Genomic DNA, 24,592 nt, shown 5'->3' with positions numbered 1-24,592 from the left:
TTGCCAATAGAAAATAATTTGTTTTTTTGAGGTTTTACTGTAAGACTGCTACGACACTCCTCTTTTCTTCTTTTAAAAAGCTCATGTTGCAGCAATTAAAATACCTTCTATGAAATGGAAAACAGAAGGAAACACATCCCGACCTGATGAAATGTTTTGTGCCCCATGAAAAAGGAAAATAAAAGTGGTCTTCTTCTCAGCATCTTAAAAAAGAAAGAAAGAAACAAGACAAAATGAAAAAGTAACTCCTGTGTTAGCCTGAAGGCATCACCACAGTTTAGCTCAGCAGCCTCACAACGAAGAATCCGACTGATTGAAAACAGAAGTCCCGCTGCCGCCTGAGCACTCGACTCCCAAACGGAGCAGACCGCTGACAGGACGTCCCAGGGGATTTTCTTTTTTCTTCACAATATCATCACAGTGGTGATGATGGAAAAAGCAGACGCAGCAGGTCAGCGGCTGATGTGAAGTTGTGGTAAAGACATGGACGGATGGGTCAAGTGGCCCGGGGCAGCGAGGACGGAGAAGGGATGAGCTGCAGAGCGAGGAGAGACAACAGGAGTTTGGAAAGCGATGAGCATGATACTGTAGTTTAATTGAAGACAATACTACTGATGAGTGATAGAAAACTCCTAAAGCATTACGAGTTAAACCACAGAGATGCAGATTCAAAACTTGTTTAAACTTTAGCCAAGCTATTTATATTTCTAGAGTCCAAAAGAACAAATACAACATTTTTCCTCAAAGGATTTTATAGTCTGTGTAACATATGACTTAGACTGATGATTCAGAGGAGAAAAACTACTTTATAATACAGCTAATCATTTCCAGTATAATTTTACTGTCCAAATCACGAAATACTTTCTGATACCTATACAGTGGGAAAAAGTAACAGCTTGTTACTTTTCAAAAATAACAACTTGTCATTTTAAATGGAGAACGAAACAGCACTTGGAAACAAAACTGAGGTTTTACAGTGTTTTCAACAGTCATTTCTGTACAACTTGTAAAAAAAATAATATATACCTGCCATGAGCAAAAAGAAAAACAATCTATTTTTATTGTGCTGTAATCAAATCAATCCGGAGAACATTAGCTGGTTGGATATGATGAGGCTGGTGTTAAACCTGTCAAGTCCCACATAAGTGTTTGACAAGTCCCTCATTATACTCAGATTTAAATGTCTCCACTGCTGTCCTCCAGCAACTGCTGAGACTCTTGCTGTTGTTTGGTGACCAAATGTCTTATGGGTTCTTTAATAAATGTAAGTTATATAAAATATTTTTTCAAAAGCCCCTTTCAGTATCTTGCACCCCACCAATTTGCATGGGTACAGAAAAATCACTGTAAAGGTATATGAAACAGACTAAGGTTTTGTTTCACACTTTAAGTGCACTTTATAGGATTTAGAAAAAACTCATATTGGCTATGATTTGTTTTTACTTTTTCCTCAGCTGTCCCTGTTTTCTTTCCTACCTACACCGTATGTATACTACACAAAAGTTCAGAACATAGTTAGACCGTATACTTGACACAAACACACATCCCATGTTAGCTTGACATCGTTATTTATGTTGAGAAACAATTTAGATTTTTGAGTTTATTGCACCAAGATTTATAATGCTATTATAGCCTTATTTGTTCAAGTTATATATTTACTAACTAAATGAATGTTTTTACATAGTAACTTTAATATCCCTTTCAACTGAATAACATTATGGCAAGATTTTCAGTTTTATGTTGAACATGATACTGCCACAATTTATTTTTTAGTACATATAATTTAATAAACATTAAGAAGCTATATAGAATTTTACAATGTACAAAGTAATTCATTTATTGTGCGATTAAAACGTTCTGTTGTATTAACAGAAATTTTGAGTGAGATGAAGATCATGTGACAGTTCATTTGCGTCAGGAGCCCTCAATTCTGTAAGGTGACTGTTCTGGACTGAGTTAAATTTTTGTGTGCAAATTGTTTCCAATAAACTTTTAAGCAGAGTGAGCAAGCTGTAATTGTACTGTGTACATTTATGTAGGAACTCATAAAAACATTATTGCTGTTTGACTCATACACCTAAATTTCGCCCCAAAATAAAACAAAACTCTGTGACAAGGAAAAAAAAAACTGAGAAAGAGCACCAAAGGATCCTTCTCTCACAATCCTTTGCACCAGCCTTCACATTTTCATATTTGCACTTATAATTTTACAGTAAAGCTTCACAGCTGTAACACAACGGTGTGTGTTTTCTGCCCTGTACACCGGACCAAAACACATTTCACGATACATTTTAATAATCATATTGCTAACTTTTATAATTTTTTTATGGTTGAATTTTGATCCTTTTTGGAGACTTTTTTGTACTTATCATTATTACTGTATTTGTTTGTCCTTTTAACATAACCCTGTATTTCACTACACATATAGCTGGTGATACAGGAAATAAAATTAACATTATAAACACACGCAATTGCAAATTTCTTTGAAGTAAAACTATGAATTATAATCAAAATAAACTTTGATCATCAAAACATAATACATAAGAAAGTATTCAAGTGAAAGTACTTGATGGTGAATAACAGTGACTTCCTGTTCCCTATTATATTATTAGATTACAATCACTGACGTGCAGAAGGTAGTTTAATAAAAAGTGCAATATCTTTTTCAATGTTGAGCAATTTGCATTAAATAGTAGACTAGAATTAGCCCACTTAAGTACCACAAACTTGTACAGAAATGCGTTAATGTACTGTACTTCCACTACTGCAAATTGTATGATAAAACCTTTGAGTCTTGAATTTATATAAAAACAAAAGGAGGTGATTTTAGGGGGTTAAATATTGGGAAATAGATGATTATATAAACTGTAATGGAAGCATTTCAAGCTGATAAGTAAAGAAGTAAAGAGCTGACACTTACTGTCCAGGTATCCGTGCAGGGCCAGCAGGTGAGGTCGGTCCGGGCTGCTGAACGGTGAGTAGTGGATATCGTCTGGCAGCGACGGCGGCATCCTGGACAGCGGAGCGCTCTGAGAGAAGCTGCTCTGATGCGGCAGCTTTTTGTGTCGTGCACGGCAGTTCTGAAACCAAACCTGGGAAACAGTACAGGTGATGCGAACACGCAGCAGGTGGGGAGGGTAGGCTACAACAACACTAAGCAGACCAAGGCCCAGGTTTGACTGTCGATCCTCCCAACAGACCCCATTTGTTCATCAGTTTGTTTGTCTGAGCCAGGAGATGGTTCCAGTGGTGCGGGAGGATTTTATCCAACAGCTTTATGGTGTCACTATGTAAAACTCGCCGTACTTGGAAGTACAACAACACTGGTAACTGTTTTTCAAAACGATTTTCATTTGTGTTTGACATGGACTAAATCAGTAGCTACTTAACATCTGAGGGGTCCAAATCTTAGGCATCACACATTATTTGATCATTGATCATACAAGCCATAATAGTGGGAATTACTAGTCTAAATGAGCTTTTAGAGATTATTCCAGCCAATATTTATCCTAAAATAATGAGATCAGTGTTGGCTTTTAAAAAGGCTTTGTATACTATATAAACAGATACAAAGCTGCTGTTTTATAACCACTTAAAAACAAAGCAGTGTCAAATAATTATCACAAGTTAAATGTCTCTACAAACTGTGATCAATTCAACCAATTTCCAGAAGCCTGAAAGGATAAAACAATAAAAGGTATTTTACAAAAAAGAAGATTGTAGAAGTCCAAAATAAATGTAGCTTGGTGGAGCAACAACAGAAAAAATGTGCGATCATGTTAATTATCTCACAACCTCTTTTGTATTCTTGGATTTTTTTTTTTTCAGTATGCTAACTTTACTGCTAAAAATAATGACCAAAAAATGTCAGAGATGAGATTAATTTACATATGGTATTAAAGTGTTGTTGTTTTTTATTGTTGTTGTTTTTTTTTTTTTTACAGTCTAAACTCGTACTATAGCCTTAATGTGATGTTTTTTCATGGCCTACCTGTATGACTCGTCTGCTCAGTCCCGTCATTTCTGCCAGTTTCTGCAGCGTCTGAGCGTCGGGGTTGTTGTCCTGAGCAAACTGAGTCTGCATCACCTGCAAGGACACAAAGCCACACACACATGAAACAACACGCTGACACTGCACTGTGCCTGCACACACACACACACACACACACACACACACACACACACACACACACACACACACACACACACACACACACACACACACACACACACACACACACACACACACACACACGCGCACGCACGCACACACACACACACACACACACACACACACACACAGACACACAGACACACACACGTCAGAGCAGCTTCTACCTGCAGTTGCTCAGCAGTGAACGATGTCCGCGCCCTCTTGGCTGGTTTGGGTTGGCAGTCCTGATCAGAGGGCAGCGCTCCTTCCAGAGTCAGTCCAGTTCCTGAAGGTAAACACCAAAACAACACATCTTTCATTTCTTCATCCACAAATGAAAGTTCACTCATCAGATCGTGAGGTTACACAAAACAACTTAAAAGTAAAAGCAGCTCCACAAAGTCTGTGTCATGAAACTGAAGATTTGTCCAAACAACTCATGTAACATAATGAAAATGTTTCCTTGCCAACAACCACACAGTCCAAAGTATTTACACCATTATGGGTTACATTTTTCTCACTGAAGGCACAGCATGTGACAAATGCAGGAAAACAGATTTCTTTTGAGCTGGAAATCCTGAGCTGTGTGAAATATTCAGAGCTTGAGCAATACTGGATTTTTGGGCCCAATGCTGATTCTGATATTAGGGAGTAAAACAAAAATCTGATAACGATACATGGGCCGATATTCTTTATAAATATAGATCATAATTTTTTTTTTTATAAACTAAATTTTTTTGCAATGATCCCTAAAATGTGTTATCAAGCAATTCTGACACTTGTGACAGACACACACACACACACACACACACACACACACACACACACACACACACACACACACACACACACACACACACACACAACGCGCGCACACACACACACACACACACACACACACACACACACACACACACACACACACACACACACACACACACACACACACACACACACACACACACACACACACACACACACACACACACACACACACACACACACACACACACACACACACACACACACGCACACAAACAGAACAATTTCTTATTTACCACAACCAACTTTTTCTGCATTATGTTCTTCAAAAACGTTTTTCATATCGCTGTATTTCGGCCAACATACATGCCGATACATCTGCAATAGGACAATATCAGCACATAAAATCGTCGAGCTGATATATCAGCCGCGCTCCAGGTTTTTTAATACCTCCCTCCATGTAGCTCATTATCCCTTAACTGTGATTATTTTTGTTAGCGCTCCTCAAACCCTCCCTCTTTCCCAAGTTCAGTTGACCTTTGACCTTACAGATGTTGGAGTAGTTGTTTCTCTGTTCAAACCCTCACATAGTTAACAAACATTAAATGTGGCAATTTAAATGTTGAAAATAAGGCACAAGTGTGGAAGTTTATGCCTGATGCATCAATAATGACAAAACATTCCCTCTTTGAATTTGAATATTTCAGTCGTTAAGAGCTGCAACAAAGAGCTGAACTGAGCTCCTACAGGATAAAGGAGAAAGCATCGGAAACTTTAAAGCCACTTCTGTTATTGAGGCTCTGACTACAACTGGACCACCAGACGGGCAAAGCAATACCAGGGGCCCAAAGGCTCCTCGATTTACGCCACATCGTTCGGTTAATATGATCATTCACTGAATTGTAAATTTGCACCACTGATGCAGAACATGAACTATGTTGGTGCCTTCCGGTGTTGTAAAGTTTTGTTAAAGAAAAGAGTTATTGATTGTTTAACACATCATGTCTCAGTGTGTCTGACCAACAGTCAAGAATACAGATATGTTGAATTTTCTATAAAACTACAAAACTTTACATTTTAAAATCTGGTATCTGTGAAATGTTTTCCTTTAAAAATGTAAACTAATTGATGAATCCACTTTCTGTCTAAGAGGACTGGAAGATTTCTGGATGTCTGATATTGACATGCACAATGTGGGTCACGGAGAAATCTCTCCTCTCAGAATTTAAACTTGGTACTCCAACCTCATCAGAGATTATTTTTCAGTGTGTGCGTATATGTGTGTATGTGTGTGTGTGTGTGTGTGTGTGTGTGTGTGTGTGTGTGTGTGTGTGTGTGTGTGTGTGTGTGTGTGTGTGTGTGTGTGTGTGTGTGTGTGTGTGTGTGTGTGTGTGTTACCGTTCTCGGCAGCCCTCCGCAGATTGTCCAGCATGATGTCGTAGTGGCTGCGGCAGAGCACCCTGCCCTCCACCAGGCCGAACTCCTCCCCGGTCGACAGCTGCCTCTTGCAGGAGAAACAAGCGAAGCAGGCCAGGTGGTAGACGCTGCCGCGAGCCCGCCGCACCCAGTCGCTGGCGTATACCTGCCGGCCACACTGGGCGCACTTAGTGCCGAACCTACTGTGAGGAAGAGGGACAGGTGCAGGTGAAGGCTGATGCAGGATACAGAAGTGATGTCCTGATGTCCTAAAGCCTAACAATGTTTGTTTGTGTTTATTTTTTTTTCCATTTACACACTGAAAAACAAGGAAAGTTTGAATCAGAACTGTTTGTTTTTCTATCACATCTGTGTTGTTGCTGATTTGATCGGCAGTCAGATATCTTCCCTTCATCTCCAGATTCAACTGAAAAAAAGTTCAGCTGCAGTTTTTGAACCAACAGAAGAAAAATAACATATGCTGTCCTTAGCTGTGGTATCTTTGATTGATCCATTGTCTCTTTTTGGGGAAATTACAAATTCCTGTCAATCAATAGTGCATTAAATCATATTCAGAGGTTCACCACATGGTCTGCATGTAGCCTAGAAGGTAAAACCCAGGGCAGAGCAGTAATGGAGGGTAACTTTGTTGAGTGTATCAACATGTGTGCTAGTTGGTGCAGAAAGAAGATAAAAGAAGAAGAAAGTCGATTTTGGACAGTAAATCAGTGAAAAGTGATCCACCCGATGTTTCTGTTAGTTACTTGATTAAGGAACATGTGAGCTCAACATTACAGTCAGGTTGGCTCTATGAGGAAGAGCAACACAATTATCTACCAATGCTGTTCATGCTGCACATTTAGTGGCACTAATTGTCTCAGATTTACAATCGATCAAAAGATCAAAACCAACTGAAATGCCGTTTCAGGTAGCTGGTTGGCCGTTGAGCTGTTTCCTCTGGAGGCTTGTGCTCATTAGGTCGGAGGAGTGTGAACAAATAGAAACACAGTTTGCGAATTTATATGAAAAACACAGTTTTTCTAGTAGTTTGATGATTTATTCTGCATTAGAATACAAAAAAACATATTTTTGCAAGCATGACTCTGAAGCCAAAATCAAGTTGGGACCAAAGGTCATCTTGGAGAGCAAAACTCAATGAGCTCTAAAAACATCTAGAAATAAATGATGTGTAATAATTCATCAAATGGACAAAATCATATTTCATCCATTAAGTAATCGTTCCACCTCAGTGGATATTTATCATTTTAAATTAAAGACAAAATTTATATAGTTAGTAAAAGCACCCCGTCCTCTATTCAGTTTTCAAAAAATACATGTAAGAATATTTAAATTCACATTTAGTCTGTCTGTGTGATTGCTTATTATATATATATATATATATATAAAAGGAATGTTACTCCTAATATATTGGATCAAAAGCATCAGTTATAGAAAAAAACGAATCATTATCATTCTTTTAGATGCACAGGCACAGTTTGGTAGAAAAGAAAACCAAAAAATAGGCTATATTATTTTAGTGACGTAAATTGCAATATATTTTTGGGAATAAAGTGCATTGACTGAGCGACTTAAAAAAAAAGATGAATAAAATTTAATTTCAAAATAGATAACCGTTTGATGAAACTTGAATGCTTAATTAATTAATTTCATTTCCGTACGTGACGGAAAGCTCCATTCAAAATATGTTAATTCATTAGTAACTGGGCCTTAGCGTATGTAGGTAGGCCTATATTTATTTTATTTTCAGTGATGGTTCTTATTAAGAGAAAAAAAACAACCAAGTTTCACATTTATTTAATACTATGTAATATTCTATTTATTTAATTTTTTTTAATAGAAACGCTCGCGTTATAAAATAATCAGTCACCGGTTTAATTCTTCTCTAAAACTCCAGTGAGTGCAGACCACCGCGGCTCTTACCTGAAATAATCCATTTTGCAGTAGATTTCTTTGTTTTTAACGTAGCAGCTGTTGTGTTGGCGCAGAGACGTTCTGCACACCGAGCACTCCAAACAGCTCAAGTGCCAGTTCAGGTTGTTGACCTGCGGAGATAATAAATACAATCAACCTCAGAGACCAATACACCAACCAATCAGGATGCTTAACAGCGATTTAAAAATTCGAACAATTTCGATTTAGTTTGTTTTCAGTGTATTTGAATAGATGCTTCTAAAATCAGGATAAGAAAAAAAAAATGGAGACATATTTGAAAAGAGAAAATTATGTTTTATTTTCTGGCAAAATGTGCCTAATTTACAGGACGGAGGGCAAATCTGTTAAATATTAGGTTTTTATTTTGTCTCGGTTATTTCTCACCTTGAGAAGGTAGCGGTCGTGGATCTCCATCCCGCAGCTGGCGCACTGGTTCTTGGCCGCCGGAGGAGAGCACAGACAGGCGGCCTCCGACGGGCTGGACTCACCGGACTCCTTCTTCACCTCCGATTTAGACTGTGCCAAAAGAAAATACATTAAAAAAAAAAAAAAAGCACTTTAATACCATATGTAAATTAATCTCATCACCTCTTTTACATTTTTTGGTCATTATTTTTAACAGTAAAGTTAGCATACTGAAAAAAAAAAATCTTTAGGTATAATATTTAGGTTTTAACCAGAGATGTGCCGCAAATATTAAGATCCAGCCCTGGAAGAACCACTGATATCAAACAAAACAAGAATTGGATTTGATTTCCAATGATTGCTCTCTTTTTTATTCATGCTTTCACCATCAATTTCACAGCACATGTGGTTTATAATTTTTTTATAATTAATTTAAATTTGATCATAGATTTTTCTCCGCCTATAACTGTTGCATTATGTGAACCCCAATCCGCCAATGAAAAGTGGGTAAACGGAGATTCGATGGCTTTTACGCTCCATCTCTGATCACAGACACACACTCAGCCTGTCGGTAATCTCCTCCTGATTAAACCTGTACTTCCGCCAAATAAAAGTTGTCCCGTTTTGCAAAGAAAAAAAGTTTAGGAAAAGCGACCGAAAGACAAAGAAATGAAAAGGTTGCAAACCAAACTCGTCCTGATGTCTGTGACTCACCATTTTCGGGTCTTGAACGCTGCCTATTTGGAGAGGAGACGGAGCCTGCTCTGCGCATTACGCATCTCTGCCCCAACCCACACTATATCCGGTCCAAAACAACGAATAACAGTTTCTCCTGCATTTAAACCCTGGCAACAAAAGACATTTTGATGCAATTAGAAAAAAAAAACTATACATGATCGATCATTCCTCTTGTGCCCAATAGGAGGTTGTATTCAATCAAATGCACGTGAAAGGAAAGGATGGCACTATATCTGCAATTAGCGGTGGATTGAAATGCTTCCCTTGATAAGAGGCAATCCAAGTGTCAATTTCACGTGTCAATCAAAAAAAGAGGCAACCGAGCCACCAAGCTAAGAGAGAGAAAAAAAAGCGGCGCATCCTAATTTCAATAGCTGTATAATCGAAAATCGAAAAATCTCCAAAGTGAAGAGGCTCAAATGGAGATCGGTCTATTCATAACAGACAATGTGCAGAAACTGCAGCTCATCTTGAGACATAAAGGAGCCTGATTGTCTCTTTCTCATGATGGACCCATTTAAGCACTTGAGGCTCCCCTGGGTGATTACAGCTGCATTCATAAACAGCCAAAAAAATCTGCGTTTGGGTGGCAATCCGGACTCCGTGTTGTCCTTCACTTCTCGAAATTAACAGGAATGCAAGATTATGTTAATTAGCAGCTACGGTATAAATATTGGAGGCAGTGAAATGAAACGAGACAGCCTATAGGAATGTAAAAACATATACTTCATACATAGAAAGCCTCCCAAAAGCAGCGAAAACATCGTCCAGTAAAGGTTTCTCCACAACATCACAGGAAAAATATCCAAATAAATCCGTGGCACATGGCTCTTAAACGGCTCTCCTTCTGATTTTCTGTCCTCAACGCAAAAATAATCCACCTTCATTAACCTTGTGGGGACTGGGGAGTCAAACCGGTGGCCCCAGCGTCCCTCTCAGACACACTCCCAGTTCTGCTCCTCTCCCCGCCTCGACTCGGAGTTTACACCCTCAGACAGGATGTGATGCTGCACGCTGGACCCGCAGACCCGCGGGTTCACCCTCCTCTCTCACAGGACATTTTAGATTTAGAGCATGGATTTAAAAAAAAAAAATTAAAAAAAAAAGAAAGAAAAAAGATTAATAAATAAGTAAGCAGACACCAATTAACTCTGAACTTCTTTCTCTGGAAATGATGGTTGCAGATTTTAGGCCACTTTATTCAAATCACTTCCTTGTATCAGCGCTGATTGCAGAGTGATGGCGGTAAGACGTGTTAGATGATGGTGGGTGTTGTATACAGTGCTAATTATCCATCATATAGACCTTCTTAACATTTTTAAATGTCTGCAGTCGCTTCCACTTTTCCTTGTGCACTTTCAATGAGCCTGAAATGTTTGGCTTTCTCACTCTTCAAGTGCCTCATAAATGTTCAGTGGGGCTGAGGTCAGGTGACTGCAGAGGAAAAGTCCATGACAGTCAGCTCTTCTTGGTCTACTCTAGTAGTGCTTCAAAGCTTTGAGGTGTGTTTGGGCTCATTATCCTACTGCAGTATGAATTCTTCAAATAAAGATGCAAACCAGAGGGTGGGGCAGGTCTCTGGAGGATGGAGTGCTGCGTCTTATCGGTCAGGGTGGAGTCGATCCGGTGCAGGTGTCCAACTCAAGAGAAGCAAAACACACCCAGATTTAAACATTCCCAAAACCATGTTTCACTGGGGGTTTGATACACAGTGGTATTATTGTCTCTCCTGTTCGTCTCCCCACACACACCATTTTGTTACTGATAAAAAAAAAAATCCTACTTGGATTCATCAGTAAACAGCACTTTTAAAAAAACAACATCCACTGTTAGTATGTTGTACTCCACCCCAAGTGTTTGGCCTTGTTTCCACTCCTGAGAAGTGGTTTGGAGACCACTTCTCATCTTCGAGACCACTACAGGACTTTTGCTGATTGGACACTTGTGTTCTATATTTAGACAACTCGGATGAAGCTGCTTTCCTATCTCTCAGTGAACAGACCTTAATGTATTGATACTCTGATGGTGTGCTCACTTTCGCTCTGCCTGATCGTGCTTTGGATTCTACGGTGCCAGTATTTTAATGTGCAATGCATGCCTCCTAATAACTTTCAGTCCAGATTACAAAACAGAAAAAAACCCTCTTCGTCTCTTAGTTCTGATGCTATATTTCCCACCGTCAATATTCTGCCTGAGGCACAGCCATATTTATTGCAGCTGAACAATGGCTGCAAGTAAATTTACTTGAACAAGCCTAGGGTGAGTCGATAAAATCACCTGAGTCATCTGATTGCTGCTTCAATGGAAGAATACAACTCAAGGAAATCTGTCTTTTTATACGAAGGACTTAACCTGCTAATCTGCTTCAGTTTGATTCCTCACCTGGAAAAAAATAGAAATATATAAGAAATATAATTTTTTTATTTTACACGTCTGAACTTCACGAGTTTCAGCCCAGTGTTACGACAAAGCATGCAATACACCCGGCAGTCCACTAGAGGATACTTCATCACTTTCACGTTTTGACTCGCCTCGGCGAGTAAAGCACTCGCGCTTGTATGACCTGAGCGGCAAACAACAGTGATGTTGAAGGACATTGGTTTGTGAACGGCCGTTTGTAAAGCCTCTAGTTCGGTTAATGGCCGAAGCCGTCTTGCCGGCTAGTCCTGAGCGATTTAGAGCCAGAAGTGACCATATTTGGGTGAGCTCGGGGGAGCGAGTGGTGGATCTGACTCTATCTGATTGGAAACCTGACAATACTGTCCATAAAACGCCCCCCAAAACACAGCTTTTTGAAGCTTATTTTCTAATTCATGATGGGATTATTTTCAGATGGACCACCCGGAAACTAATAACGAGGAGTGACTTTAGCTAACAACAAATAGCAAATAACTTGTGGAAGGAAATTATTGACTTTGTATTTCCTGAAAGAAGTTGAATGGGAGTCTATGGCGCCAGAGGCTTTTTGGAGCCGGCCTCTAGTGGCCCTCGGTGGTATTGCAGTTTAAGGCACTTCCGCATTGGCCTAATTTTTCAGACCTGGAAGCTACGTCCACTTTTATTTGCAGTCTAGCGTCCCTGTGGAAATACTTTTGGGGTTTTCTTGTTTGACCGTGGCCATTTCTACGATGATTTATGTCTCAGTTCACTTATTTCAGTTAAAAGTAAATTCCTTTATGCTGAAATGGCAAAAAGCACAGAATCTTTCTGGTGAGTGAATTTTTAAATGAAAAAAGATCACATTTATCCACTTTAAGTCTGTTTTATCACCCTATCAATAACCTCTTTACACAGAAAGAGAATCGTTTTTTGTTTGTTGTGTGATTTAAGTGAGACTGAAGATGAAACCTTCCATGTTCTATTGGCTTTGCTATAAAGTAAAGTTAATTTCTGATTATATCTCCTGGTTGGAGAATGATAAAAAACCTGACTTTTTTTTTTTTTTTTTTTTTTTTAGAAAGAAATGTATTTGCCTTTACACAGCAGAGCTAAACCTAAATTTAGATGATGCAACCATCTGAACTCCAGTTATTGTGGGTTTATACTGTATCAAAGTAAACTGTTTCAGTAATTTAGAGAATTGATATGAAGATTATTTTCTTGTGTATACAAGGTTTCATTCCAAACTGCTGCTGAGAGGGAACAAAATGACCAAAAGTGAAGGTTCCCATGAAATCAATGACTCTTTAATTCTAATTGATCACTTAAAAAACATCTCTATTGGCAGGATTACATTGTCTCAGTCTCTTTGTATTATCAATGTAATGCACTCCAGCCGCTCTGTGCATTACCTGTAATTACCAGAAGGAGCAGGGTCAGCTGGAAGTGGACTGGTCAAAAGGCAGGAGGATTTAAAGGAGGGAACAGTGTTATTTCACCTCCATTACTGCTGCTCTTTGGGTATGATGTGGAGCAACCATTTTGACTGTGTTTTTGACTGGTTTTCACCAGTTTTTGATCAGAACAGAGGGGGTTTGGTTCTTTTACATTAAAAACTATAAGGCCTTTTCAGAGACTGTGGTTGATTCAGGGTAAATTAACTTATCCAAGAATTTTAAAGGACCCTTTCAATTAAAACAAATTATGAGTAGTAAATATTTTCACCTTATGAGGCTTTTGATTGTTAAACACCTCTAAAACTATATTTATATCACTATTTACACCTTGAAGGAGAGCTATAATGCAAATTTACAATTCCTTTTATTTTTTTTAATGATTAGAGTACCTTTGCATGATCCACAGTTGAAAAGGATCCTTTTATAAGCCCCCTCAGTCCTGTCTCTTTAAAGTCCCCCTCCCTTAAAGCCCACTTTCTTCTGATTGTCTAACTTCAAAGGCAGCAGCAGCACCATTGACTGTATAAAAGAGTGGACATAGCTTCAGGGTCTGAAAAATGAGGTCAATGCAGAAGTACCATCAGCTGCAACACAACCGAGTACCGTCAAAGGTTGGCTCCAAAAAGCCTCCTCCTCAATAGACTCCCATTCAAATAGTCTAATAAAATTCTGACAAGTCAATAAAATATCTCCACGAATTATCTCGGTTTTGCTAGTTAAATTCGCTCCTTATTATTAGTTTTCTTGCGGTCCATCAGAAAATAATCGCATCATTAATTTGATGTTAGGCCGCAAAAAGAGGCCTTTTGGGGGCGTGTCTGTTTGATTGACAGTCCTGTGGCACAGTCAGGTTTCCACTAGGTCATAGTGTCATCTGGTTACCTAAACAGATTGAGTAAGGTTCACTGCTGCTCTCTACTCACTTGTTCCGGAGCTTGTAACCTTGGTCGCTGATTGTCATTTACTCAGAAATGACATTTTCAACACTTTCCATTATCCTATATTAATTGTTATCATTTTTTTTAAATGGAAATCTTGAGCATAGATAGTTTCATGACAGTAAACATGATGTGTGATGTGATCAAAATCAATAAAGTGGACTTTTAGTGGAGATTTCCTTTTGCCAGCTGCTGTTCAAGAATTAAAGTCAACCCGTATATTAAAGGTTACCCAGAAAAAATGTATTATGTAACAAGTTTTTTACATGTGAGTTCTCATTTTATTTTTCCTGCACCTCACCCCTTCAGAATTTCCTCCTTGTAGGTCTGGCACCATGAAATACACAGCAACCTCTTGACAATGCTAATAACTGAGGATGGGTCACCTATTCCATCCTGTGCAGCTCTGTGGATGTGTGGACGTCACAACGCTGCTACAAGTCAAACAATAAGCGACCAGGACTACTGCCACAATAAAAACAAGAAGCACATGCTAAAGCTATTACACTCATCCAATGGGTCCCAGAGGGCTGTTTGATGGCTAGTATGTCAACAATGTATGACGTGTGTCGTCCGCTCGCTTTGTAGGGGCAGTGGGGATCACGAGGGCAAAATATTGTTTACAGAGCTGAACGTTGGCAAGCAACCGTCATCAAGGCGGGTCCTTTTGTCATAGCTGAATAACAATGCTTGTGTAACATACCGGCCTTCGCTCACCAAGGTTATGAATTGAAGGATGAAAACTTAAAATTCTTGGTCACTTGGTAGCCGAACAATCGTACGATTTTTTTCTGATCTTTTATTACAACCACCCTCTCTTGCTGTTAGTGCTAACGCAACAAAAATGAATCTTAAAACTGTGGCAGGTAGTTTTCTGTAATATGCTAAGGGAACCCACCCCCCTCCCAAAAAAAACAAAAACCACACCAGGATTTACAGCCGCCTTCCTGTAGCTCTCCCTCTTGCCCTCCCTGTCCTAAGGCCTTCGACGAGTATGGGTGTATGCACTTCACAGACACAGCCAACACAATAGCTGCCTGCCCACTTGACCTTGGGGAAGCAGCTATTCTCTCCTTTGTCTCTGGATCATTGAGGGGTACCTCGCCTGGTCCGCCTTCAATGATTGGTTGTCAAGATGTCGGCCTACACCTTCTTCTGAGGCCTCACGTCAATCCCGTCCGCAGCCGCTCACCTGGAGGAGGCCGGCGTGGCATCTACATCTGATGACACCGGGTCCTTCCCAGCTGCTCAGAAGTAAGCACATCTGCATTTGTAGAAATGCCAACAGGAACGCCCCTTTCTCTGAAATTATCTTTGCTTGGTCTAAATTCTGTCATGAACTAGATTTTCTAAATACAGAGCAAAGAGGAGGTCTGGTTTACCCCCAGACCTCTAGAATTACAATATGCTCAAGGTGATTTTGGACGTTTTGCCAAATTACACAAACAAACAAACAAAAACTAAATTTCAATCAAAATTTAACAACACTGAATTATCGGATGACAGTTGTGGGCAAGTTTTCTGAGGTTGTCCATTAGATATCAAACCCACATGATGTAGACTATATCTTAATTTTTAAACTCTTAATACCTCATAATGTTTCCCATCCAAAAACTTTAACTTCTTACTAGTTGCATATTTGGTCAAAAACCTTATTAGACAGATACACAACATCTGAACAAAAGTTTTCAGGGGCTTTAAGACTTGTTATGACCATTATGACAAAATGTACAGGGAATTAATGGGAGTCCATTTTAGGCTTGTAGCGCATATTTCAAGCGTAAAATGTGATGGATTAAACTCAAGTAAAGTTTGTCTGTAATCTGCCCAAAAAACAAAAGGAAGTGGTCACAGCCATACACAGACCTGGAAAAACCACGTATTTGTCACCTAAAACCAAACTTGTCTTTCTTCTACAGAACTTCAGATGTACAACCACAGTAAGACAGTTTGTGGCCACTTTGAGATCAGCCGTGGTCTTGAGAAATACAGAAAAAAAAACCATCATTTTAAATGACACGATAACTAATTTGAAATAGTGAAATGTGGGATGATAATGGTGAAAATGATGTGGAACAACCACTCAATATTCACACTCTTTTGCATCTATACATCTGGTCAGTCCATACAGTACACATCCTGGAGAAACATGTATCATCATTTGGTCTGTTTCATCTGTTCTGTTGTTTTTATCCCAGATCTCTTTTATTCGTAAGCTTGTTTAGATGTTTAAACTCAATTTAAAGACAATACAGAGTCACTAATGGCCCTTTGCATTACAAGTTCTATTTAACAATGTTTATATGTCTTGTCCTTGTTGTATGAAGAAATATATATATTTTTTGATCACAGGATTACACAGTTACACATGAACAATGTCTTGTGTTATGTAGAAGTCCTTTGCCTCTGCTAATGATTTTCACCAACTCTGTTTTCTGTGGGCCTTTTTCTTTTGGGCGAGGTGCAGTCAAAATGCAATGAACATGATTCATACCTCGTTCTTAAAGTGGTTGCACGTTACAGTGAAGCCAGCACAAAGTCACTACAGGGATGACTGATGCTCTGCTTGGCATATTGGCTGAAGGAAAATGTTTGGAGAAGGGTGGAGCGGCCCTAAATGCAACACACAAGGTCTTATCTTGTTTCTATAGAACTTCTGACCACTGTAGTCCATGTGAAAACTGTTGCATGTGTGAGATAAGACCTGAGGTCAATCTGTGTGAGAGCAAGGCTTGAAATAGGCTTTGCTGCAGTTGTTGTCAACCTGCTTTTCAAATCGATTGGCAGGGGGACCTTGAGGGTACAGTACTTCTGCAGACCCCATAGTATGTGTGGAAACTTTCTAAACTAAACACGGTTGTCATTCAAATTGACAAATTCATACATTATGATAACTGTGTTAAGGAGAAAGTGAAACAACCAAAAAAATAACTGGTATAGTGATAATCTTTGAAAAAGTTACTTGTTCTTGAAAGTTTAAACTGTTATCTTAAAGTAGATTGACAACAGAAAAAGATTTGTATTAAACAGATGAAACAGCTAAAAGCAATGAATAAGTAGAAGTTAAAAAAAGAGACAACTGAAATTAAGTTATAGCCAAAAAGTTATAAAGAATACTTATCTAAGAGTAATATAAAAAGTTAAAGATAAAAGTAAACCGTTTAAAAAATACTGAAAGAGATGGAAAAAAAACAGCTAAAATAAGGAGCTTAAAGTAAAGAATAAACTATTTAAATCACTAGCAAAAAGCAGGAAATGAATAGCTGTAATAGTTCACGAAAGTATGAAATAAACAGCTGAAGTAGCTAGCTAAAAGGTAAAAAGCACAAACAAATATCTAAAAGTAGCTGGGAACAATTGCTGAGAGGAAAATGTGTCCGTCAGGTATTTGTGTAAATCCTTCTTTGCGATGAGTGCAAGACAAGAAAAGACTTTCAACAGGGAGTAACTACGAGGATCTGAAGATGTGTAAATAATACAAGAAAAACGGAGACTCTGGCCTGCAGCCAGTGAATGTTTGCCTGTGAGCTTGTTGCAGATCGATTTGATGTTTGAAGACTCACCATCCAACAGAGTCAAATGTTCAACAGGCTGCATACACTCTGAGATCAAACCCATCTACATTACAGTCCTGCAGCCAAGTTTTCAACAAACAAAGGAAATGGCACATTACACCATCCCTCTCTCCGAAAAGTTTCATTGGAGAGAAAAAAAACCCTCTCCAGTTATTTAACAAATACAAGTTTATTTGAAGTACAGACAAGGAAAAATGAAGGGCTTTTTTCAGGGCTTGCACTCCATATGACAGCAATTTGGGAGTATTGTGTATTTTGGCCCGAGCGTGTGGTCTATGATAGATGACAGGAGAGAAAATCACGAGCCGCTGGCTTGAGCACAGACATGCAAATTGCTTTCAGCTGATTGCCGTATTCTCCTTGATATTTATCAAATGGATTACAGTATGCCTCTTTATTTACAGACAGGAAGCAGCTGATCAATCCCACTACAGGAGGAGGGAGCTGATGTTTTTCGTCTGCCAGGTGAAAGTAGGAACCCCTCCAGTGGCCAGTGAGCACTGTAAAATTAGGAGTATCCTCAAACGCATCTTGTTTTCCAGAGATACAGATGATCCCAAAACCCATACTTCATTTACAAAGAACACGTCTTGCATTGTTAATAAATTAAATTACAAACTACAAGTAGCACGTAAACCTGCACTCATTGACTTTTTGGCCAGCAGAAACCAGCTGTGAACATAACTCTGACATATCAGCTTTTCTATTTACACATTTCACAGTTTCTATTCACAGATCCTGCATTTATGGAGCAAAATTGTCCTTCATGTTTTCATATGTTTGATTGCACCGGGTGAATAGTAACTCCAGAATTCACTCTCTTTTAGCTCTATTTTGGGACTTTACCAACCTCTGATGGAAATTAAATTCATTTAAGTGTAAAATCATCCTACATGGTCTTGAAACACATAAGTCACGAAAGAACACACAGCAAGGAAACCAAATACCAAAAACCACATTAAAGACATCAATGTTAAAAGAGTAACAACACAGGCCAATGAGATTTATCGAATAGAAGAGAATTTAATTATAATCTTACAAGTAAAGAGAGGGTCTGCTTCCCGAGCCCAGACTAGTAGCTGGTTCAATTGAAGAAACGAGCTGGAAAGATAAAGGTTCTGCCTGCCAGTCTAATTTTGGACATATTTGGCTCTATTGTGGCTGAACCCTCCACTATGTTCACCAGCTAGTTAATTACAGTATCTGTCTAATGGGCAGGTTGTATACTGGCGGTTTGTAGAGTGTTTTTCTCTGCGAACCGCTGCCTGGTTAACAACGGTATGAGGGTGACCAGTACAGTAAAGGGGCACTCAAGTCCTGTTTACTTGTCATGAGGAGTTAATATTCAGCCTTTGAGAACTTCTATTGCTCTGGAGGAGCTTTATAAATCCTGAAAAAAAACCTCATTGGTATTAAAATTACAGCTTCCAATTTTCAAAGTGACCCAGATACTGAGGATCTCGGATTATGAAATTTGCAACCTCTACTTTGTACCACTTGACTCATCACCTCCAAGAAGAGGGTGCCTTTGAGCAGATTATTTGTTTATTTTCTTCTCTGCTGTATATATCTATGCATGTACATGTACTGTAACTGTGTGAAGAAAGTTTAGACTGTCTTTTCTTCATTGACAATTAGTCGTGACGCAAAATAAGCCTTTGAGAGAAGTAAGATAAAAGTAGAATAGGTCCTTCAGACGCATTAATTTCACAGTTCTCCATGTAAAAGCAAAAATGTGACAATTACACACAGAAGGTTCAATTTCATGAGCAGAACACATCTAATTTAGCTCTGATCTTGCCTCTGATCAGGGTCCAGCTCTTTGCCGGAGCTCTAAATATGTTGGAGGACTTGGGTCAGTGTCAGAGATCAGCCACTTACCCAATCAGGTAACCAGCTCCAGAAGGAAAATTACTTCCTTCCAACCACTTCCACTCACCTGCAGTGACCCAGAGCAATCAGAGGTGAACGGTGCTCCTAATCACCACGAACCCTCCAGGTCAGCACGCGCACACTCCGGCACGGCCCACCCAACCACCTCCAACACCCCACACCCCCACAGGCCAGCCCCGAGTTCAAGCGTTTAAACTGTCACTTCAAATAGGCTCAACGTGGAGATTACTTGTGCAGGTCGCATTGTGTGTTTAGTTTGATGCCGACTGCAATATCCTGTCGCTCTGTTGATCGCAGCAGCTCCGGTGTCGAGCCGTGTCAAGGAGAGGTGACCAGTGCCGGGCACGCTCACGCTCTGATCAACCGGGGGAAGTGTTGAAGGTGGAACAGGAAACAGAGAGGTGTTTTAGTAAAGAGCACTGGAAAAGATCTATAACCGAGAGCACAAGCAGGACTCCCTCAGTGTGGTTTTGATTGGAGTACTCATTCACCATATTGAGCAGGAGCAGGTGATAAAGCAGAGAGCAAGAGGTGAGCTTTGTCAAACAAAAACTCTGGTGGCACATTATAAATTTTCAAATTTTGGGGTAGTTTCTGGTCAAGTGTAATATTCACACACAGGGAGTTTGTGTTTCATGCACCCTTAACTTTCGAGGGCAGGACCATACGAAACCGTGAGCGCTTACAATGTGGTTTGTAAGCAGAGGAACTTTGCTTTTCTACAGTGAACTCCGCCAGCTCCCTGACAGCTGATGAATGACTCCAACTCTTGCTCCTCCCACAGATCTTAGATCAGCATGTAGTGTAAAGGCCCGAGCAGAGACCAACCTAACTCTACTCACAGGACACAATGGATGCTTAGCCAACATCATAACAGACTCAAAATAATTGCAAAAGTGCAACGTATGAGGGTAATTTAGAAGGGAATAATTGTTTACCTCATGTACTGTTAAGTCATCATGATGGTATGTTTTGTAAGTAAAACATTTTCTCTCAGATGTCCCAAAAAGTCACAGTAAAACTCAGTGTTGACAGTCTGACCCTGGGGATGAATTCACAGTGCACAACCCTGCAAATGTCAAAGAAAACCCACCTGGTTGCGCTACTGACCTGACATGGCTTCCTCAGTCTTGGACTGTGACGTTCTCCCCCTCAGTAACGTCCCTCAAAATGTTAGACCCACCTCTTTGCTGTAGACTTTCTGAAGCAGTTCAAGGATCTCTTTTGCTGGTTTCCTGAGTTTGACTTGCGCTCCCTGCTCAAGTCTATTGTGAAATTGCAAATGTGCACGTACCCGTGCTCACCACAACGTGTGTAACTCAGGTGTTGATGATGATCAAGCAACATATCTTGGAATACTTACTCACAAAGGTTATAGTTTACTGCTGCTCCATGCACATTAACGGTGCTGTGCTCCATTCACATTCAATCCCAGAAGTTATTGATTTCCCCTCATACATTACTTTCTGCGCCAAATTTAAAGTTGAGCAAATTTCTCTCAGAAGGAGTTTAAGTATCTTGGGGTCTTGTTCACAGGTGAGGGTAGGATGCAGGGGGAGACTGACGGATGGATTGAGTCAGCGTCAGCAGTAAAGTGGGCGCTGAAGAATGAGCAGAGTCAAAAGCTTTCAATTTACCGGTTAATCTTCGTTCCGATCCTCACCTATGGTCACGAGCTCTGGGTAGTGACTGAATGACATTCTGGTTACAAATGGCGGAATTGAGTTTCCCCCGCAGTGCGCCGAGGCTCAGCCTTATAGATGGGTAACGAGCTCCGACATCAGTAGGGAGCTTGGAGTAGAGCTGCTACTTCTTTGTGTCGAAAGAAGTTAGCTGAGGTGGCTCAGGCGTCTGATCAGGATGCCTCCTGGGCAGTTCCCTCTGGAGGTTTTCCAGGCACGCCCAACCTGGAAGAGACCTATGGTTAGAACACGCTGTAGGGATTATATGCATCTCATCTGGAACTGGGAACGCCTTGGGATCCCTCAGGATTTGCTGGAAAATGTTGCCGGGGACAGGAAAGTCTGGGCTAACTTGCTTGACCTGCTGCCACCACGACCCAACCCAGATAAGCGGAAGAAAATATATGGAAATTTCTGTCAATTTTGATACAAAATAAAGATGCTTAGTAGCCTAGTTGTATGAAATTTTAATTTACTGTTAATTTTTGGGTGAAATATTTAGCGCTATTTATCTCAGGAGTATTTAGCGAGTGAAGGAGAGTGGTTTTTTTTGGACACAGCGTAGCTTGTAGCTAGTCTTTTTTTCACAACAGACAAAACAGTGAACCAAACAGTTGCTAAAAAGCTGAGGGGACAGCAGAGGGTTTGTCACTCCTGAGACATCTTTCACGTTGAATCTATTACTAGTGCAGCTTTAGGTACACTTGGACTACTTGAGTGACTCCATAAAGTACATACAGACCACCAGCTGACTCCAGAGGAGGTCTGTCCTCCATCACAATCAGCTGCTTCTTCTAACAGGTTTAACAAATGATACTATAAGGACCCACCACTGTGTGGCTCTGTCAGAAACCCCCTTGAGATAAAGCATGATGCCCTCGCCTGTGTGCCTCTTGCCGCTCCGTCAGTGGGATTGGCTTGTTCCACAACTGGACGGGAAATCTGCTAATCTGTAACCCGAACCGCGGGAAGGAAGAAGTCAGGAACCGACCTTCAGTGCTTTCACCAATCGTATTCATCACCAGAGCCGCACCGAGGCTCATTTAGAGTGGGAGCATGGCTTAACTAAACATCTTCTCCATAAAATAAATGCTTCCAGGTTACTCCAAGTCCAGGTTCCACTCAGAGGAGCATCTGATCTCAATTACCAGGAATGCTATAGGAAGCAGCGAGCCTCGGCATGCAGCCTGCGCCAACAGCACCATGGCAACCAGCGACACGTCTACGAGCCCTGTGCAGATAGGAGTCCTTTTCAGGCACTTGTAAGGCGGGAAATGATGATTTGGTAATTAGTTCCTGATGCGTCTCATTCTTCTTCATATTGATCGTGCAGGAAACAGAATGTAACTCTGCTCATGTTTGTTCAGAGTGAAACTTACATGTTGTGGACTGGAAGTGTTCTGATTTCCAATGAGGTTTTACAAAAAAAAAAGTTCTCTGCATTTAAAGCCTACAGTTCCCAGAAAGCATTCTGTTAAAGTAGTAGGAGGAGTAAAGATCATATGCTGTGTTCAAGTGCTCCCAATTTTTTCACATATATGCCTGATGTTATTTTTCTTGACAATGCTCTTGCAGTGCTCATTTACTTGGTGAAATTCTATAGAAAGCAGATAATAAACCTTTATCTAAACCTCTAAAATGTGTTACGTACTCATGATAAACAAAAATAAACAGGGGAACATGCAATATTATTATTGACAGTGACAAACATCAACATCCCCATTAAATCATGTCTTTAAAAAAAAAAAAAAAAAAAGGTCTGGACCACACTCAATTTATAGTCTGGACAGGACAAATATCTTTAGAATGCTTATATTAGAAATTACAGAAGTTAGAAACAAATTACTTGTGACTTATTTTCTGACACAGACTCAATTTAACTTCAACAGCATGGTTCGTAACCACAATCTGAGAGGTCTACAAAGTTTAAAAGAATTAGCGCTTTGGTCAAGACTGAACTCATCTGAGCAAGGACACTGTAGTCCTAAAATTGCTCCAGTATGCAGGAAATTATGCTGCAGAGTTACTTTAACAGCCAAAAATCTCACAGAGTTTGTTCGGATGACGTCTCGCTGGGAAAGTATATCAGAGATCAGAATCTGCATTGTTTGGCTTTGAAAGAAATGTTCAAAAGGTGATGTTCCCTCAGAAAGAATTGGTGAAATCCAAAGACCACGCAGATGAACTGCAGATTTGAAAGTTCAAGCAGGTTCCAGGCTGACAAGAACATAACTAAGAACAGGAACAGGACACAAGGAAACCCAAGGTTAGTAAACTGAGGAAGACAAAGACTTACAAACCGGCAACGTAATCATGGCAGACTGAGAATAGATATACTGAGTGGGTTGATTGCACAGTGGCCAGTGAGCAGATTGGGGAGCTGGAACAGGTGAGGTGGGCGTGGCAGGCCGGAGAGTGGGCCAATATATAGAGCGAGACAAAACGGGGACCCCTGGTGGGTGAACAAAGTGATACAGGGAACAAATGGATATCTGAGAGGCACAAGACCAAAACCATGAAAGAGGTTCGGTTATAATATTTCCTGCAGTTTTGTGTCCTCATTGTTTCAGCTGCAGTAAGACTTGGATTATTATTGCACTTGTGGGTATGATAGTCACTTATTTTATGTTTTGTTCACTGCTGTATTCTACGTGGAATTACGCTGTTGTTTTATCAAATTTCAAATTTTTTATGCAAGTGAGAAAATGCAAATATTCCTCTGGTTTAAGTCAAGATCAGTGGATGAGCTGCCGTTAAGTGTCCCTATATTGCACACACAGAATTGTAATGGAGGGTAATGAGGTGTTTAATTGATACATGTTAGTATTAATTTGTGTTGATTTTGCAGAATGCATTTCCTTTAATTCAGCAAGTTTGTTACAGCAAGTGAAGTTAGATTATTTTGCCAGTAGGTGGAGATAAAGCCCTTCGAAATCTTCCTCCAGCCTCAACCTGCTCTTTCCTCTCACTATTGATTAGAATGGTATTTTCAAAATAAAAAAAAGGTTGAGAATTTTTTTTTACACTGAATAAAATGCATACTAAATGCATTTAAACATGTTCTTGAGAATAATTTGCTCACTAGTTTCAGTTAAAAGGATTAAACTAAGAAACTCTGAGGCTTGCTGCAAAATGTTTTCTGAAAGATCTATTGAGGTTAAATGGAGGAAGTTGAGGAAACTGCTCCCGCCCATTCGCGATATGTTATAAGGTCAGTTATACCATCAGTAAGCCTAAAGGT

At 39.8% G+C, this 24,592-nt stretch overlaps 1 protein-coding gene across 2 annotated transcripts; it reads right to left on the bottom strand.

Annotated features, from left to right (window-relative positions):
- Positions 1-352: 352 nt before the first annotated feature.
- On the bottom strand, positions 353-10,337 carry lhx6b (LIM homeobox 6b). 2 transcript variants are annotated; one of them, XM_069706584.1, is made up of 9 exons: positions 10,161-10,337; positions 9,404-9,534; positions 8,669-8,800; positions 8,273-8,394; positions 6,314-6,531; positions 4,339-4,439; positions 3,992-4,087; positions 2,921-3,092; positions 353-535 (listed from the first exon to the last, which is right to left on the bottom strand). In XM_069706584.1, exons 2-9 carry the CDS (start codon positions 9,404-9,406, stop codon positions 453-455), a joined length of 927 nt encoding a protein of 308 aa, XP_069562685.1. In that variant the 5' UTR covers positions 9,407-9,534; positions 10,161-10,337; the 3' UTR covers positions 353-452. The 2 variants fall into 2 exon arrangements, with proteins under 2 accessions (XP_069562685.1, XP_069562684.1); XM_069706583.1 differs by having other exon boundaries at positions 6,314-6,534; positions 10,161-10,336.
- Between the last annotated feature and the right edge of the window lie 14,255 nt (positions 10,338-24,592).

The sequence above is a fragment of the Brachyistius frenatus genome, unplaced genomic scaffold (assembly GCF_029030835.1).
Source record: "Brachyistius frenatus isolate BFR_SWC_R1_liver_20210118 unplaced genomic scaffold, ASM2903083v1 Contig_63, whole genome shotgun sequence".
Classification (NCBI taxonomy): Eukaryota; Metazoa; Chordata; class Actinopteri; family Embiotocidae; genus Brachyistius; species Brachyistius frenatus.
Note: the sequence above shows the minus strand (reverse complement) of the source record. Positions and strands in the feature narration are given on the sequence as shown.

Excerpts from the sequence above, each read along its gene's own strand:
- lhx6b (XM_069706583.1), bottom strand. Across the intron at positions 4,088-4,338 it reads TCACTGCTGAGCAACTGCAG|GTGATGCAGACTCAGTTTGC; the intron begins GTAGAAGCTGCT and ends GTGTCCTTGCAG. Across the intron at positions 536-2,920 it reads CCTGCACGGATACCTGGACA|CTCATCCCTTCTCCGTCCTC; the intron begins GTAAGTGTCAGC and ends CTCGCTCTGCAG.